We start from the raw sequence: 17790 nt of genomic DNA on the forward strand, positions 1-17790 counted from the left end.
TACTTGTGAAAGGAAGAGTGGCTACTGAAAGATAGAGATACTCTGAATAGTACAGTCAGCGCATGCTGAATATCCTAATAGAACATTGGACATTAGATAACTTAATAGAACAGTCAACATGCAATTTTACAAGAGCATGTTTGGGGCACAACTGGAGCATAATTTTGGAGCAGTGCTCAAAAACATATAGTAGGAAATTTCATAAGCATAAAAGGCTCAAGGAGAATGTCACCATATGGAGCTTATACTTCTGTGTTAGTTGAAGATTTTGAAGCTCCATATGGTGACTATACTTCTGTGTTAGTTGAAGATTTTGAAGCTCCATATGGTGACATTCTCCTTGAGCCTTTTATGCTTATAATAGTGGCTTGTCAAAGAGAATAAAAAGTGTATTTTGAATGTAAGGTCAAGAAGAATATCTAAAACACAGGATTGGATCTAAGCTTAAAGTTGAGCTTCAAGGGGTTTGATAGTGCAAACTCCAGAAGCTGCTATATTTAGATAAATGTATGTAGCATGGGATTTGATCAAGTGAGGGAAAAAATAAAAACAGCTCTCAGATGTTGCAGCCTTGTGAACTTTATAAATGCTATATGAAATATTATATATGACTAGATTGTTTTATTTGCAATAGAAACATTTCACTGCATGACCCAAGAATCAAGTTTATAGCAGAGCCTAAAAAAACTTAAACTATTTGACAGAAAAAGTTGTTTTCAGAATAGATTTTCAATGAATGATGTTTTATACAATTTAGTACATTAAAGGTATAAATCTTTCTAAAGTGATTGGTATATGGTAGGATGTTTGGTACAGTGGTAAGGGTAGCAGTGCACAGGTCTAGAAGAATAGGTTTAATTTCAGCTTATACACTCTGGTAACTTCTTGAAAATTATAGTTTTAGTGATGGATGTTCTATTAGAGTAGTTGACTGTTCTATTAGAGTATTTCGATTTTAGCAGCTTCTAAGGTAAGACTTACTCCAAAAGTATAATTTTGAACCCCTCTTAATTCTTGGATAAGATTAGCTATTCCCCTTGCTCTTTTCATCTTTTCATTTCCCATACATGTGCATAAAATGCAACTGCACCTGTACTACAGCTTTTAGAAGCTTCCTAGCTTGCTCATTGTAAAATTTTGGAGGGGGGTGCTTCAACCCCCCAAGCACACCCCTAAATCCGCCCTTGGAATTTCCCAAAATTTTCACCCGTTATGTTCTTTCAGTGTTCCTATTATGCTTGTATTATGCTCCTAAGTTGGCAACATTTATTACAATTATCTTGGAACATTTGTTACAATTATCTTGGAACATTTCACGGTTACAATTATCTTGAAACATTTTAGTCAGTGAATGCTCTATTAGAGTATTTCACTTTAAAGTGACTGTTCTATTAGAGAACATCAATCTGTATTTGAGTACTCGATTGCAGTTTCCACTGACTGCTCTATTAGGGAGTATCAATCTATTTTCATGAAATTAAGCTCCACAGTTTAAAATATCCACCTAATATGCCATTATGCTGGCATAGCACTCCAGCCTTATGCTTTCCATTATGCTGGCATATATATTTGATGCAAACCTATACGCATACATGTACACACACAGAATTTTTAGTATTGTATAATATGTGCAACACTGAAGAAATATTAAAAATCATTAACATACTAGGCAAACATCCTACAAAACATTACTGCATGCTTTCCTACACAAACCACTCTTCCACCCTTTATATAGACATTATGCAACATATGACCACAACATACTACAATGCAAATTCTACACAAGAGGTTGACAGATGATCATATACAGGTATTATACTGCAGTCAGCTAACCCCACAGAAACTAGCTATATGTAGCCAGTTAACTTTGCAACAATCTACATCTATACTTTTTGCTAAGCCTAAGCCTCAGCCACTTATAATTAGGACCACAAATTAAAGTGATTGTGGCTTCAAAAGCAACACAGTAGAAGATCTTTAAGGTCTACATACTTGATGTGTTGATTATACTGAGGTGGTAGTATCAAAAGGCTACAGTACATAGCTGCTAACAGATCAATATTAACTGCATTTGTTTGCATATGAACTATAATTCTAATATACATATATAGCTATAAGCCAGTTGCAGCAGACTGTAATATACATTCCTTCCATTGGCATGATACCTTCTCTGTGTGAAAGTAAGCAAATAATATGATGTTATGTCTTTCTAGGTTTATACATTAATTCCTGATGGTGTATACATGACTGCACCAACTGAGCCAATTATATAGTTCGTGCATTGTTGTCACAAAGGTTTTGATTTGTCAAGTTATTTCAATGCACTTCTTTACTGTGTGCACATAATGCAAACCATATATAGGCATAGCAAGATTTCTTTTAATCAAGAGGGATAGCTAGATGGAGATATCTATATAATACAGTTTCTTTCTAGGGAGCCTCCCACAGGTGATTTTAGCTACCTGAGACAATTAGAAGGGAATTTTACCCACTGACCATTCTATTGGAGTACCCAACTGTTCTGTTCAAGTATCTTGAATCTGTTAACACAGAGGGGGCTTGCTACACCTATGATTATGAATTGCAAGCAAAAATTAATAGCAGTAGTGCAGTTAGTGTTCAGCAGTTATTAACTTTAACCAATAGCTATCTATAGCTCCAATTTTTTGATTTTAAAGTCAATGGAGGGATGTGGTACGATTACCAGTTTCAAAATTTGCTCATAATATACATGCAAGGAAAATCAGGCATTTCAAGTATATCTAGTCAAACTTAAAATTCCTATTTTTGCCTTTATTTGTTTGTTCACTTACTATGAATGGTGAACCCACACATACTGCATTAGAAGGAAGAATGGCACCAGGCTTACTGTTTTTCATCTGAACACATGCTCCAACTATCAATTACTGATCGTAGAGTGGCCATCACACTTTATTTTTTGGCTATATATGTTTAGCCTGTTACACAGCGGAACACTATGAGAAGGTCCACTGCAATCAATCCAGTCACAACAGAAAACTCAGACAATTTCTGTTACAAATCTAGGGAAGTGATAATGTGGTGCTACTGCAAATTGACACCTTGCACTTTCAGCAAAGACACAGGTAAGTCCATGAAGCATGCATTGTATGTACTGTGATATGTCAATAGGTACCTGTTGGGCTGAAGCAACGTCGAACGGTGAAAATGCCAAGCCCATGGCCTTAGACATTGTCAAGTTACGCTTGTCCAAAGGCATAGTCAGTCAGTAGAAAATTCTGATTTTAATGTTTAGCAACCTATTGGAAGTCTTTCAGGTTGCACTGAAGGCAACTTTTGGGCTTGGTGATACCCAACCAATACTGCCAAGGCACCATGAAGGTTAGGGTGATATTTTAGACCTGAAAAGCCCAAACATTCATATACAGTACTATTGCACTTTATGATACTATAACATTATGTAAAACTTTTGGGTCAATGGTATGCTGAAAGATCAAGTTGTAGTTGATTGATGTCAAAGTGTGGAAGCCTAGCTGGTTTCGTCAAATTTCAGACATACAAGTTGAATTCTTGAGTCATGTGAACTATCAAAAAATTCCCAGGTGCACCTGCGTTCCCATTTTGAGTACTGGATGAAGTTAATGATTAAGTCCTTATAGCAATCAGATACTGACAAAAGTTACTTACTCATATATACCATATAATATTGACATAATATCAAGTGCATTTTGATGCTACAATATTAAATAGTGCACGCATGTATGTATGTACAAAAAGTTGAATGTCAGTTAGATGCCAGTTCAAGCAGGGGTTCTTGAAATGCATTGTAATTTCGACGTTCAAATCCTTCTAACTCATTGATGGGATCCACATTCCTATATTACATACATACGATATAATCACGTATAATGTGTGATGGAATGCATGTGTTATTAACTATACAATGGCTCAAATTATCCAGTGCATGGTACATATTAAAGATTAAACTGACATACAAACAGTCAAATTTTTGAAAAGATGTCCTGGTGAAATATCTTGTTATATATATATATATATATATAATGATTTTAAGTTTGTGACCATGAACAGATACGTACAGACACATTCATGTAACCATACTGCAGATAATTTTACTACTACACAATTTCAGTAGTGTGCATTGTATTGACAAATTGTACCGCACCCTTGAACGGTACTTAGGGTCAGTGCTATTTGAAGGATTTCACCTTGTTTGTCAGAATGATTATAATTGTACCACATCCTTGAATAGTACCACATTTTACTTTTCTAAATACTTGCTACAATTGTTCTTGTACCTTCTCCACAACGTTTTAAGTATGGCAGTGTCACAACAGATTTATACACGCATCAATTAATTAGAATTTCAGATATTAGTTGATAAAACTAGTAGGAAAGTTTAAGATACTGTATAGTGCACCATTGAGTGCGGTACTATTTGAAGGGTTTCATATTTGGGCAAACAAATTAATAGCCAGTGTTGGGAGTAACGCGTTACGTAATATTATTACTTTTGTGGTGACAAAGTAATATAACGAAATACGCTATAAAAACAGGTAATATAACGCAAGTTACTTTACTTACAAATGTAACGTGTTACCTAAGTAATATAGTTACTGTAACGAGTCTAATATTATGTAATATTATTACTACATGTAACGAAGTTACTAATCTCGTTAGTTATCCTCTGAGTAACGCCTAGCCACAACGAAGTAACGAGGCCTACTGACTGAAGCTTATTCACCAGTTCTTACTTATAACCAAGATTTGCATATTGTCCAACAACGCAATCATGTCACGTGATAAGGTGATAGTTTCACACGTGACAGCTTAAGGCTGTGGACACAAAGTAATATAATATGTAATATTATTACAGTTACTTTATTTTATTATTATTATTATTATTGCGATTTTGCTGCTGAAAGACATGGATACAAACTAGGGGGTTGGTATAAAACTAAACTAGACTATAAAATACAGCAGCTGGTGTGCTGATAAGAGCTATCAGCACCCAATTATAAGTTAAGATTACAAGGGAGCAACTAAAAATTACAAGTAAACTAATTAATTAACAAAGGGGTAATTGGGGTGGAACTACACCTGTGACAAGGACATACAACATGATAAGTACAGTAATTATTGTCATCAAAGTTTGAAGTGAACATGGTCCAGAAGATGTTGTTTAACTGTCTCTTTAGTGTTGCTATAGATAGATCTAGATTTAAAGATGGCAGTACATTCCATAAACGTGGTAAACGGTTAAAATAAAAGTGGCGGGAGGTGTTATATTTCGTATAATTATGAACTAGCTTGGAATGGGTTGATGATCTTGTAGAACTGTTGCTGTTAAAATGGACCCACTTGGAGATGTCAAAGTGTAAAGATGGATTCTTGATGGATTTAATAAAAAATAACAAGTCATTTAGTTCATAAGTAAACATGAGGGGAAGCATCGACAACTTTAATGGTCTAGTTTTATAGGATGAAGTGTAATCATTAAGAATGTACTTTGTGGCTCTCCGCTAAACCCTTTCCAAAAGCTGGATATCTTGAACAAGATTGGGTCGCCAGATTTGGGAGCAGTACATAAGTTGAGAACGCACCAAGGAGATGTATAATTGTTTCTTTGTCGAGGTACAGTTGGTTGTAAAACTACGACGGATTAAGCCTAGCTGTTTGTAGGCTCTGGACACAACCATATTACAATGAGCAGACCAGGAGAGGTCAGTAGATATCATGATCCCAAGGTCTTTAATCAGTTCTGTCGATTCAATATTGTTATTGTTGAGGAAGTACTGAGCTGTACTATTATTGTTGCACCAAAAGTGTAAAACAGCACATTTGGAGCAATTAAATGATAAATTATGCAACACGGACCAGTTGCTGGCTATGTTAAGGTCCTCTTGTATAATGTTGAAGTCTTCAGCAGTCTTAGCTGTATGTATACACTTGGTGTCATCAGCAAATAAAAAGGGTAGTAATTCTTTAGCGAAGGAAAATCATTGATGTAAAGAATGAACAAAAGAGGACCAAGGATGCTGCCTTGTGGTACTCCTGATAACACAGGTAGCACCTCTGAAATAGAATTGTTAATACGTACTCGTTGCTGTCTGTTGAGAAGATAAGCCTGAAACCAATTCCACAGGTCACCACGAATTCCCAGGGACCATAACCTGGTCAATAAGTCGTTGTGGGGAACAGAGTCGAATGCTTTTCTTATATCAAGATATATTACATCAATGGGAGTGGATAATTCATGGGCTTCAATTACAGAGTTGATAAAGAGGAGTAGTTGTTGTAATGATGACCTGCCTCTAACAAAACCAAATTGTAATGGTGAAACAAGCTTGATTACTTTGTCAACTATCTTGTTGTAAAGAATACAAAGCAGTGAAATTGGACGATAATTTTTGATGTCTGTCTTCGGACCTGACTTGTGTATGGGAACTATAAGATGAGTCTGCCACTCTCTAGGAAGAGAGCATGAAGTGATGGACAAGTTAATTAAATGATGGACAATAGGAGTAATTGGACCAGCACATTGTTTCAGTACCTCAGGGCTCATGGGATCAATCCCAGCTGCTTTACTAGCATCCAAGGAAGACAGACATTCAAAAACTTCCTCAGGTTGGATATCAATTGAGGACATAGCAGGTATGTCAGAAGGGTTGTCTGCAGTCTGTGGTTGGTCCATAAAACTTTTGGTAAAAACTGAGTGAAAGTATTTATTAAAACCATTGGCTATACCAAGATCATCATTACAAGAATCAGAGTCAAGCGACATGGCTGCTGGAATAGACCGACTGTTTTTAAGGCTTGAGATAAATTTATAAATTCTGTTGGAGTTTGATGAGGAATATTGTTCCACTAGAGAGGATTCATAGGCTTGCCTTGAAGATGTTATGAGCTGTTGTAGGTTTTCCTCAGCTGATTTCAGAGTAGATTTATTGTGTTCTGTTGGATTACGTTTAACCTTTTTACGTATTGTGTGTAATTTGTTCAGATAGTGTTGTATTTCCGAAGTAAACCACTGGGGCCTATTGGGCGGACGTTGTTGTTTCTTTGGGATGTACTTGTCCATAGATTCATGTAATAGGTCCTTCAACCTTGCCCAAGCAACCTCAATGTTATCAGAATAGAAAATGGCATCAGCGTTATTGAATGCAATAAATTGATTTAGGCCCAACCAGTCTGCTTTATTCATGCTGTATGTAAGTTGCTTTCCATTTCTAGAGCTATGATGGTGAACAGAAGCACAAATAGAAAATATTATTATGGGTAATATGTAACTGTAACTAAATAGTTCAGTTGCAAGTAATATGTAACTAGTTACTTTTACAAAGTAACTTGCCCAACACTGTTAATAGCATTCCTGCTACCAAGGCTTGGCAGGGGTGGATCCAGACTATTAAAAGGGGGGTTCCATTTTTGGAATTGCCTCTTCAGCCTAGCTGTAAGTTGAAGACCAAAAAAAAAAAAAAAAAAAAGGTCATCACCTACTGACAACAGCTACCCCTCACCATAGATACCCTAACCAACTATATTTCCTTATGTATATCCAGATACATAACTTGCTACACTGCTCCTCAAAAGACTACTGTGACTGCTCTATTAGAGTATATCGATTTGACTGCTCTATTAGAGTATCTCGAGTAAGAGAGGCTCTTTCAAAAGGGGGGTTCCATGGAACCCTTGGAACCCCCCCCCCCCCTGGATCCGCCCCTGCTTGGACAAATGATCTTGGCAATGAAATATTTTGACTGGAAACTAACAAACATTATTTACCATTAAAATTCTGAATAGAAGCTTGTAAAAGAAATATATCAAATAACATGAATATTTCTTAATTGATAGTCTCGGAATTTCTGGTCACAGAAAAAACATTAACTTGCTAATTGGTGTGGCGACACACTAGATGGTGTGCACTTAGCGTGCACACCCCCAGGAGTGTGGTCACCACTTACCATGGATTTCACATAATACGCATATCACATACAGAAACACAGTATTACTATATAATAGCAAGTAATACTGTGTTTAATACTGTCTATAATAGCAAGTAATACTTGACTAGTGGGGCAAAAAAATTATTAATTTTCAATAAGTAGAATAGGGATCAAAGATTTGATTTTGAAAAAAAACTGCGTAAACAAGAAGTAATAGGGATGATAATCCACAAAATTCTATGCATCATCAGTTCAAAGCAAGTTATTTGAATAGTGTACACTCAATTTGCGATTCCTATTTCAACATTTTAACAAAATTTAACCACAAGTTGAAATAGGAATCGCAAATTGAGTGTACACTATTCAAATAACTTGCTTTGAACTGATGATGCATAGAATTTTGTGGATTATCATCCCTATTACTTCTTGTTTACGCAGTTTTTTTTCAAAATCAAATCTTTGATCCCTATTCTACTTGTTGAAAATTAATAATTTTTTTGCCCCACTAGTTTCATGATTTTTTTCATGTCCATGCACATGGACTACTTCTTAAATATACGTTCAACAGTACATGATTGTTTAATAAAGAAACCCATTGTAATATCAACTGGCAATAAACAATTACATAAATAAGTTTAATAAACAATTAGTTAACAATACAGTTAACAATACAGTAAACAATACCACTTTCCTTTGACGAGTAGATAAATCCACTAGTGTGACCGTTTACTGCAACGAAGCGGTGCGAAATCTCAACACGAGTAAAACACACGCTTGACAAAACGTGGTCGACTCCAATTAAAGTGCTGAGTATACGGAGTATCCCGCTTTTTATTTTTCAATCGCGTACGGAAGGGACACACCCCTTTTCAATTCGAAATTTACCAGTGCGGGCCACACCCCCTTCACTGTCTCGTAATGAAGCAGGGGCGGATCCAGGAGTTGGCAAGGGGAGGGGCACAAACAGACTGTTGGGGAGAGCCAGATCTTCTTGTTAGTTTGCTGCATTTTTGAAGCAGCAAAATGTTTAATAATCACCTCTTAGTAGTGTCTCACAGTTGATTTTTGCCATTTTGGCCTTTGCAGATGGTTGTGAAGTCTTAAAAATCTTTAAAAGCAACAACACGATAATTATTTTTAGAGGCGCTTAGTACACACGAAGGTGCTGGCTGACAATTTCACAGCTAGTTTTACTGATTCGTTTGGTTTTGGGTGAATTTGTAATAATAAATGCTAGTGAATTGTGTATATTTTCATGATTTATAAGTTGATTATGGCCTGACATGAAGTAAATATTTTAATCAAAAGAAGTAGCTAGCTATATATGGCTACTCCACAAGGAGGAGGGAGGGGGGGGGGGGGGGGGCATTTGCCCCAAATGCCCCATCCTGGATCCGCCATTGTGAAGGAAGTCTAAAACCCGAGTTTCAGTGAACAATAGTTATGTTTAATGTTTAGTGTGATACAACTTGATGCATTTTAGTCCTGTGAGCTAAAGCAATGGAATTTTAAACAATTCTATATTATCATCTGTATGGCTTCTCGATCGAATGGCGTCTCGAAGAGTGATTCTTGCTCTATATCTCGCAATCGCATTAGAGAGGGAAGATTTTAATACCACACAGACCTGGGTACGAATGTTTTTTAAATACGCCATACGTTTTTAGGGCTGATATCTACTTCCTACGAGCTGTAGGCGCGCGAAACAAGAAAGAAGAAGATGGAGAATCTAACCATTTTCAAAATTTTAAAAAACACCTAAAACCATTTCCCTTACTTTTAATACTTGTTGGCTAGTGTTGTAAACACAAAAGAAAGGTCTAGAATGTTTTAGAAATAAAATCTAAAGCCCGGAAGGCTGCTTTTGGCGTGCGTTCTATTAGAGTGTTTTGAAAAATTTCTGCCTGATCCCTATTATGTACCACTACCGTGGTACATGATAATAGCCATACACCTTTCCACCACACCTAGCTCTATATTGCCTACTCCTTAATTATAACCACATACGTAACATTTTCCACAGAGCCATGAATCAAAGTGTATGTAATGACACTAAACAAAACACTTATGCAAACATCTACACAAACTACTTTGAGAAAGGAAATCATTGAGCAGGGTGTAATATTCTTTCGCACAAAACAGGGTAGACAAACATTGAGTAAAAATATGGCACAATGTATAACTGGATTCAGCCAGGGTTTGACAAGGGGGTGCACCATGACCAGGGTAGTAGGTAGCTATATAAAGCAGGGGGTCTGGGGGACACAGCCCCCCCCCCCCCCAGAAGCTATAGGTATTTTACATGTTTCAGGTGATATAGTGTATTTTATGCACAAATATGTAAATTTAAAATATAAATTATACTAAATGGTCTACATTAACTAAGAGCTGCATGTAGAGCATGAGTTCAGCTATAAGCCTAAAAGTAAATTGTCATAATTATAATGACATACAAAAGAACAAGTGATTTAACATTGCAAAAAAATTCCTAGCAGGCTGTGCCCATAGGTTAGTGCTGCAGATGCAAGTGGAGGACTCGTAATGGTGTTACATATGGTGACTGTTCCATTGGAGTTTAACTTGCATATTGCTTGGAAAATGGGAATGTGGTTTGCTCATGGCTTTTGATGCTCAACCAGTTCAAAGATATGATATGCTTTGACTCGTTATATTGAATGACATAAAGCATTAAATTACAGGTTTAGGTTTTACAAGTTAGGCTAGGCTCAGCGTAGTTGCTAAGTTTCGACTAGTTGGTAGTTACTAAATGATGAATGATCAGTAAAATAATTGTTTGGACAATGCATGGATGCGTATTTCTACCCACCATGTGTCAGCCATTGAGCATACCACGGAACAACACAAAGAGAATAACTAGGTTTAAATAGGTGAGTAACTTATAGTCCTAACACTTAACTCAATGTATTAATTCATTTACTGTACCAATAGCCAAGGTCGTACCAATAGCCAAGGCCATACCAATAGCCAAGGCTTGGTAACATCAACTTGTAGGTAAACCAACAAGTTGAGGTTACACTACTTCTAAAAATCAGATTCCCAGTTTACACTATCCCATTCTACTTAAATAGACCACCAATTAATCAACCTTGTGTTTATAATTAACACTACGCTATTATTAATTCAGCTAGATAATTAAATTCATAAATACTGTGATATAGCGTATTTTGTAATTTGATAATTACATTATTATGCATTGCTAAGGAAGTGTAACTCGAACAAGCCACAAATTACGAACAGATAACTATCTTCTCAACTATCTATAGTGTGTCTATCGTGTTTTCTCATGTGAATTGTTTAGAGAAAGCCTTGGGGCTGCCCTTCATTTTCTTTCACATCAGTATGGTGCCCACTTTCTCCTCGAAGAAATTCATTATTTCTGGAAGCCTACAAAGCCAGATATGCCATTTTTCGGTTGTTTTATTCCCATATAGCCCGGTTGTGAAAGCCATTCATAATGTCTTCAGGAACTTACTTCATTGATTTTTCAAGCTGTAAACTGCCTCAACGTGAAAGCTTACCTACCAGGAACTGCGGGCAGGAGCCTTCATTATTTTCTCACATACAGGTTGCTTTTAACATAAGCCATTTGCTCATGTGGGTGTGGAAAGACAAACAAATATACATACATACAAACACACACATGTTTTTTTTGGAAACAATTTCAGTGAACCAGGCACACGTCCACAGTCGGCCTTAGGGCACATGCCTGGTTTTAAAATCTAGATCCCACAATCACAAATTTTTTGACATGCACAAAGCATAATGATGTATGAATAATGTTCTGAAAGCTAATAGCCCACACTATTAAAACCACTATCAATCAGGAGATACTGATGCATAAAAGAAACAGGGTGAGTGCATTGTAGTTCTTTCATCTATCAGGTAAGTATGACTAGAATGGTATATATATATATATATATATGTGACCCAGTCTGACAAAACTGGGCTTATCGCCTATTTAAAAGTATCGAGAAATGCCGGTTTTAAGTATTTAGTGTGTTGCAGCTCGCCAATGGTTGAAGATATGCGTACCAAATTTTCACACGTTTTACACTAATTCCTTACCTCCAAGAGCATCCACTGTGCAAGAAGCCAACAACTAAGTTTCCTGCCATTTTAGATAGTTTTTAAACCGAGGTTGACTGTATCAGGTGAGCTGCAAATTGGGTGGGAGGCGGGGGGCCCTGGAAGGCGGGCAAGATGGTGTTCAGAAATTGAAAAGGAAGGCCAAAGGATGAATTAGGCCACGTTTTGAGCCATTGATGTCTCAAAAGTGGCTAAAATGAAAGGAAATTTACAGCAGAGGTACTTATTCAACACCACAGAGCTGTACAGCCACATACAGTCATTCCCAGGCTGACCAGAGATTAAGGCCCCACACCACACACACGGATCGCCACTGGGCTTAGGAAAAGCAGCCAGCAAAACCAGACCACTAAAGTCTAGCTGATTTTAAATGTGGAATTAGATAGTTTATTCATGTAGCTGTGTGTCCTAGGTGAAAAATTGAATCTGCTGACATGGGCGATAAGACCAGTTTTCTCAGACTGGGTCACATATATTACTTATACCACAACTGTGTCAGATTATGCAAATATACACACTTGAGCTTTTGGGTATATATATATCAGCAAAATCCCTTGCAGCCATGGTATAACTATTATGTAGAAAACCACACAAAGTGCATACAGTGATACATATAAACTGGCACATATAGTATAGCGGCACAACCAAAAAATTGTGCACTTTTTCATAAAGCCATGAAACTTTCCACATAAATAGTTCTCCTCAGTACATGTATTTTTAGATATAGTGCCATTGCTGATTTGACCTTTGGTGACCTTTACTGCCATTTATGTACAGAAAATTGATCATTTTTGTCTTTAACTCCCTGAGGCAGTAATTAACTTGTTAAAATGTGACACCAAACAAAAGATCTTGCTAATAGAAACAACTTGGTTTTTATTTGAAGTCAATAGGTGATTTCATTCTTAAGTTATGAGTGTTTTTATTAGCTAAGAAATTTGATAAATTTATGCATAATTATCTGCCCGCAGGTAATTTACACCTCAAGGTCAGGTAAATTTATCAAATTTTGCAGCTAGTAGAAAATGATCATAACTTTGTAATGAAATCACCTATTGACTTCAAATAAAAACCAAGTTGTTTCTATCGGCAAGAAATTTTGTTTGGTACCATGTTTTAACAAGTTAATTACTGCCTCAGGGAGTTAAAGACAAAAATGATAAATTTTCTGTACAAAATGGCTGTAACGGTCACCAAAAGTCAACTCAGCAATGGCACTATATCTAAAATTACATGTCATGAGGATTACTATTTATGTGGGAAGTTTCATGGCTTTATGAAAAAGTGCACAATATTGCTAATTTTGGGGGCTACGCTGCTATACTAATATGTGTAGTTGGATGGGAGGGAGGGATTGATTTCTGTCTGCCAACACATCAGGTCTGCCTGGGAGTGGATCTTAAACCTGCCTAGCTGCACGGTTAATGAATTATCTAATGAATACGACATCATCATTTTTCACTTATCCTACAAGATTAGTTCATCTACACCAAGCATGTCAACTTCAATTCATTGTGCTGCGACAAATCACAAATGGCTTGCATGGTTTTTGGTTTATTCCAGAAGTGTATTAGCTTCATATACTGTGGTACGATGGAATCATAGTCCATGCCCACACCAAGTACTTTATTGCATGGCAAAAAATAGCAGCCTATGTAACTAACAAACCAATGTAAATGATAAGAATTATACACTTCATGGTATATTAGGTTTATCAGTTTTAATCTTCAAATACAAGAAAAATGAGTGTCAGTAGTTTAGAATCAAATGAACAGGTAAATTACTTGAACAATTGTCCCAGCCCTGCCTGCAGCACAATTTAAGTAGTTACAGTACATTATGTACTCACAGGTATGCTGCTTTTTCGTTTACATTCGCACATTTTCAGCATAACTTTTGCATCAAGTACAGTATCTACCAAGTATTCAATATGCACCAACACTATTATCAGTAATGTGACAATCAAATCTATATATAACTTCATAATTCAGACACAAGATCAGTCATAAAAATAAGCACATCATAAGCTATCTTACTACAATATAAATACAATCATACATACATGCTATGGTGACCCTTACTGGTTAACAGCATTTTCATCAGCCACTCTGTTATCATTACCAATGGGAATGTAGTGATGACGACTTTTCTTTTTTGCAATGTACGAATGCATCGTTTTTCTGATAATGACAGAGCAAAACAGCAGCAGTGGAAGAATGAATAAAGTCAGTGATATTTCTGTGGTCACATTGTGTAAAAAAGGAAAGGTGTTAATATTGACAACCAGTACCATCACCAGTAATATCAGTCCATCCAATGCATTCAGTGACTCATTTCGATATGGTTGAGCCCACATGTGGATCATTGCAATAGCAACTAAAGCTGTCTGTAAGTAAAACAACATATTGTAATAGTTACTGTTACCTATAAATACAATTAACATGATCACTTGACGACATATCAGATAATAAGCAGCAAACCAGCGATACTTGTCCTTGTAGCATCCTCGAAACTGATCCAGTAATGGTTTGATCTTGATGAAGTTAATTTTCCTACTTAACAATGGTTCCAGCAATAACAACAATGGTAAACCAATCCCTACGACCAGTTCACAGATCACAGCCACAATACCATATATGGCATGATGACCATGAAAATATCCAATGTGTGGAGATGCATATGTGTATACCTCATTAACATCAGTAAACTTGAGTGGTCTCAGTAACTGTAGTGAAGTGGATGTTAATGATGTGTAAGATAGTAATAGGAGAAGACAGATAACACGAATGATACATCGACTGACAAGTACTGTTATTCTCATTGAACATCTAGCTGCCAGTACAATTACCAATGTCAGTATTGAAACAGCAACAGCATGAGAGTAGTGGATAAATAACTGGTCTATTCCACTTAGTCCTGTCACAAAACAAAGTTTTCCAAGAAATTGAGGAGATAGTTGTGCAAAACTTGATAGGATAGAGACAAATTGAGATGCACTATATGAAATGTATGGATTGTTATCCAACAAGATACCCACCATACTGTAGTAATAGATTATCCCATACACATATCCTGATGATATCTGAAAATTGAAGTACATTAAACTAAACACACCAACTACCACTACAATCCAATACAAACAGGTCAACACTACCACTAACACTGTCATTCCAGTACTACAATGGTCTACACTGATACAGTCAGTAGAGTCATATGCTAGAGTGTATCCTGGACCACATTCTCCACAAGCCCTTCCTAACCTGTGATCATTACACTGACCATTGACTGTCTTGGGTAATTCAAAATATCCTTGCGTAGTCTCCTTACGACCAACAAATTTACAATAATGGTTAGGACACAATGATGTAGTAGCAAATGGATTAGAGTCTCCTCTAACAATTATGCTACCAAACCAGTAACTTCTTCTTATGGCATTGTTATCACCAGTACAGTCAATATTATGATAGTAACAAATACACATATTGTTCTTCTCACTATAAACATTTCCAGGATAATCAATACAAGGTATTAATTCCACTATTATTGTGGTGGTGATTATTTTAAATGAGAGAAGAGTAGATGATATATCCACGGTAACATTGAGTCCTTTGTTTGGGATCCTAGCTCCAACAAACGTAAGGTGAAGAGAAGTAATATTGTCAACTAACACATGCTTTTCAACTATAGAGATGTGAAAACAATTAGCACAGTCTACATTAAACTGTGTTGAACCAGCAGGCTTTCCAAAGTAATCAAAAGTAGCACCATTAAACTTCACCTCATGACCAAGAATGTTGCTTTTTATAAAGTAAATATTGTGGTCAGAGTTAGATGACATATCATTGAAATACAATCTCAGTTCATGTGGTGAAGTGACTATTGGAAAACCAGTGTCGTTTAGCATGCTGCAATTGTGATACTTTGTGCTGTGGATAGATTGTGAGTAGTTGAATTGACATGGTAAATATAGGAGAGAACTAGGATCACTAACATTTGTCTCAATCTCACATGTTGCTGGAACATTGAAATATATTGCATTACCAGATATCACAGCTATGTTATTTGTAAAAGCAACAAAGGAGTTGTGATTATACAGAAAACCACTATTAGAACATAAGCGCTCCAATCCAATGAAAATCGCCCCCCCATATTCTGCAGCAGAATTGTTAATGAATTGAACATTTGACCCATCATCAATGTGTATGGTAGATTCCTCAAGGTATAACGCTGCTCCATTATCAGCTTTGTTATTTTTAAACACAACAGTTTCACACAATACAAGATAGCAACTTGATAAATGCATGGAACAACCAATATTGTCAGTGAAGTTTGATGAAGACACATTAATGGAACTTGATTCTGCATACACAACACTGTCAGTACTTGCAGAGTAAGCAAATGTACTATTAAATATTAACACATGTATATCACTTAAACTCGATGACTGATAACTACCAATGTACAAAGCTACACCACGGCTTTGAGCGCTACTGCTATTAATGTAACAGTGGTTTAAAATTAAGCGTAGAATACTATTGGTATAGACATAAACAGTGCCACCATTATTTCCTTCATATGTATTTGCTTGCAAAATGACTCTAGTCAGATTAACAATTCCAGGTGAATTTGGTTCTATGCATACACTTCCACCTATACCAAAAGGGGAATTTGGTGAAATGCAGTTGGAAATTTGCACATCTACAAATGTAATTGTATTAGATCCACCAGCATAAGTCATTATAACAGGATATAATTCGATTGTACATTTTCCAGTTTTGTTAACATTTAATGGTGTGTTGTTATCAAACAGAGAATCAATGACTAGTATTGATATAAATATGCCACTAGAATACCAACACAACGCACAACCAACATTATCCCTAAACCTTGAGGAGGATATTACCACATGGTTGGGTTCAGCAGTCCCTCTAAATAAAATTCCAGCTACATCTGTACTTGATGCTGCTGTGTTATTAAACACAGAAATATCTACTAGGTGGATAATTTGTGAATAAACTGAAGTAGATTGGAAAAATGCAGCACCAATGTTGGAAAGAAATTGTGTTTCGGCAATAAAAATGCTAATAGAAGAGCTATATGATGAAAATACATTTAAACCCCCTCCAACTTCATTATTATAATTGCAGAAATGCCCATTGGTTACAAAGTAACTTTTGGAAACTGTTAAATTCAGTTGCATACCATTTGCAGTTTTGATATCTAGTCCACCACAGTGATTGTTCCATGCAACAGTCCGACTGTTATACAGAAATGTATTCCTCTCTATATTTACATATGCTGACACCTCCAAAAAGGAAACACCCCATAACTGAGAATACTGAAAAACACAGTTAAGTAGTGAAATATTACTAGTGATATTAAATGTCACTCCTGCAATATTTGTTCCATTAGGATCACCACATCTGTCCCATGTGATCCCCTCAATGACCACATTATCACATGACTCACAGTACACACCCCCACTATTGTTACACGTGATGGTAGCACCATTACCAGTTATTGTGATGTTGTTTAGATCACCTGATCCCATTTTGATGTTATCTTCTAGTGTAACTGATTCTGATGTAATGTTGATTACAGTGTTATTGGTCATATAGAGTAAAGCAGTGGATAGTGAAGAACAAGAACAGTTTTTTCCATCTATGCAACATTCAGTACTGTTCGTACCACTGGTAGTGTTGATGGTGATGACCATGGCATGGACATGATGACAGATCAT

The 17790-nt window shown here is 36.3% G+C and overlaps 1 protein-coding gene across 1 annotated transcript; it reads right to left on the bottom strand.

Moving 5' to 3' along the window:
* Positions 1-3671: 3671 nt before the first annotated feature.
* On the bottom strand, positions 3672-17790 carry LOC136242271 (uncharacterized). Its single transcript, XM_066033684.1, has 2 exons — positions 14132-17790; positions 3672-3854 (listed from the first exon to the last, which is right to left on the bottom strand). The coding sequence occupies exons 1-2, from the start codon at positions 17788-17790 to the stop codon at positions 3764-3766; spliced, it is 3750 nt and encodes a 1249-aa protein (XP_065889756.1). The 3' UTR covers positions 3672-3763.

The sequence above is a fragment of the Dysidea avara genome, chromosome 13, assembly GCF_963678975.1.
Source record: "Dysidea avara chromosome 13, odDysAvar1.4, whole genome shotgun sequence".
Lineage (NCBI taxonomy): Eukaryota > Metazoa > Porifera > Demospongiae > Dictyoceratida > Dysideidae > Dysidea > Dysidea avara.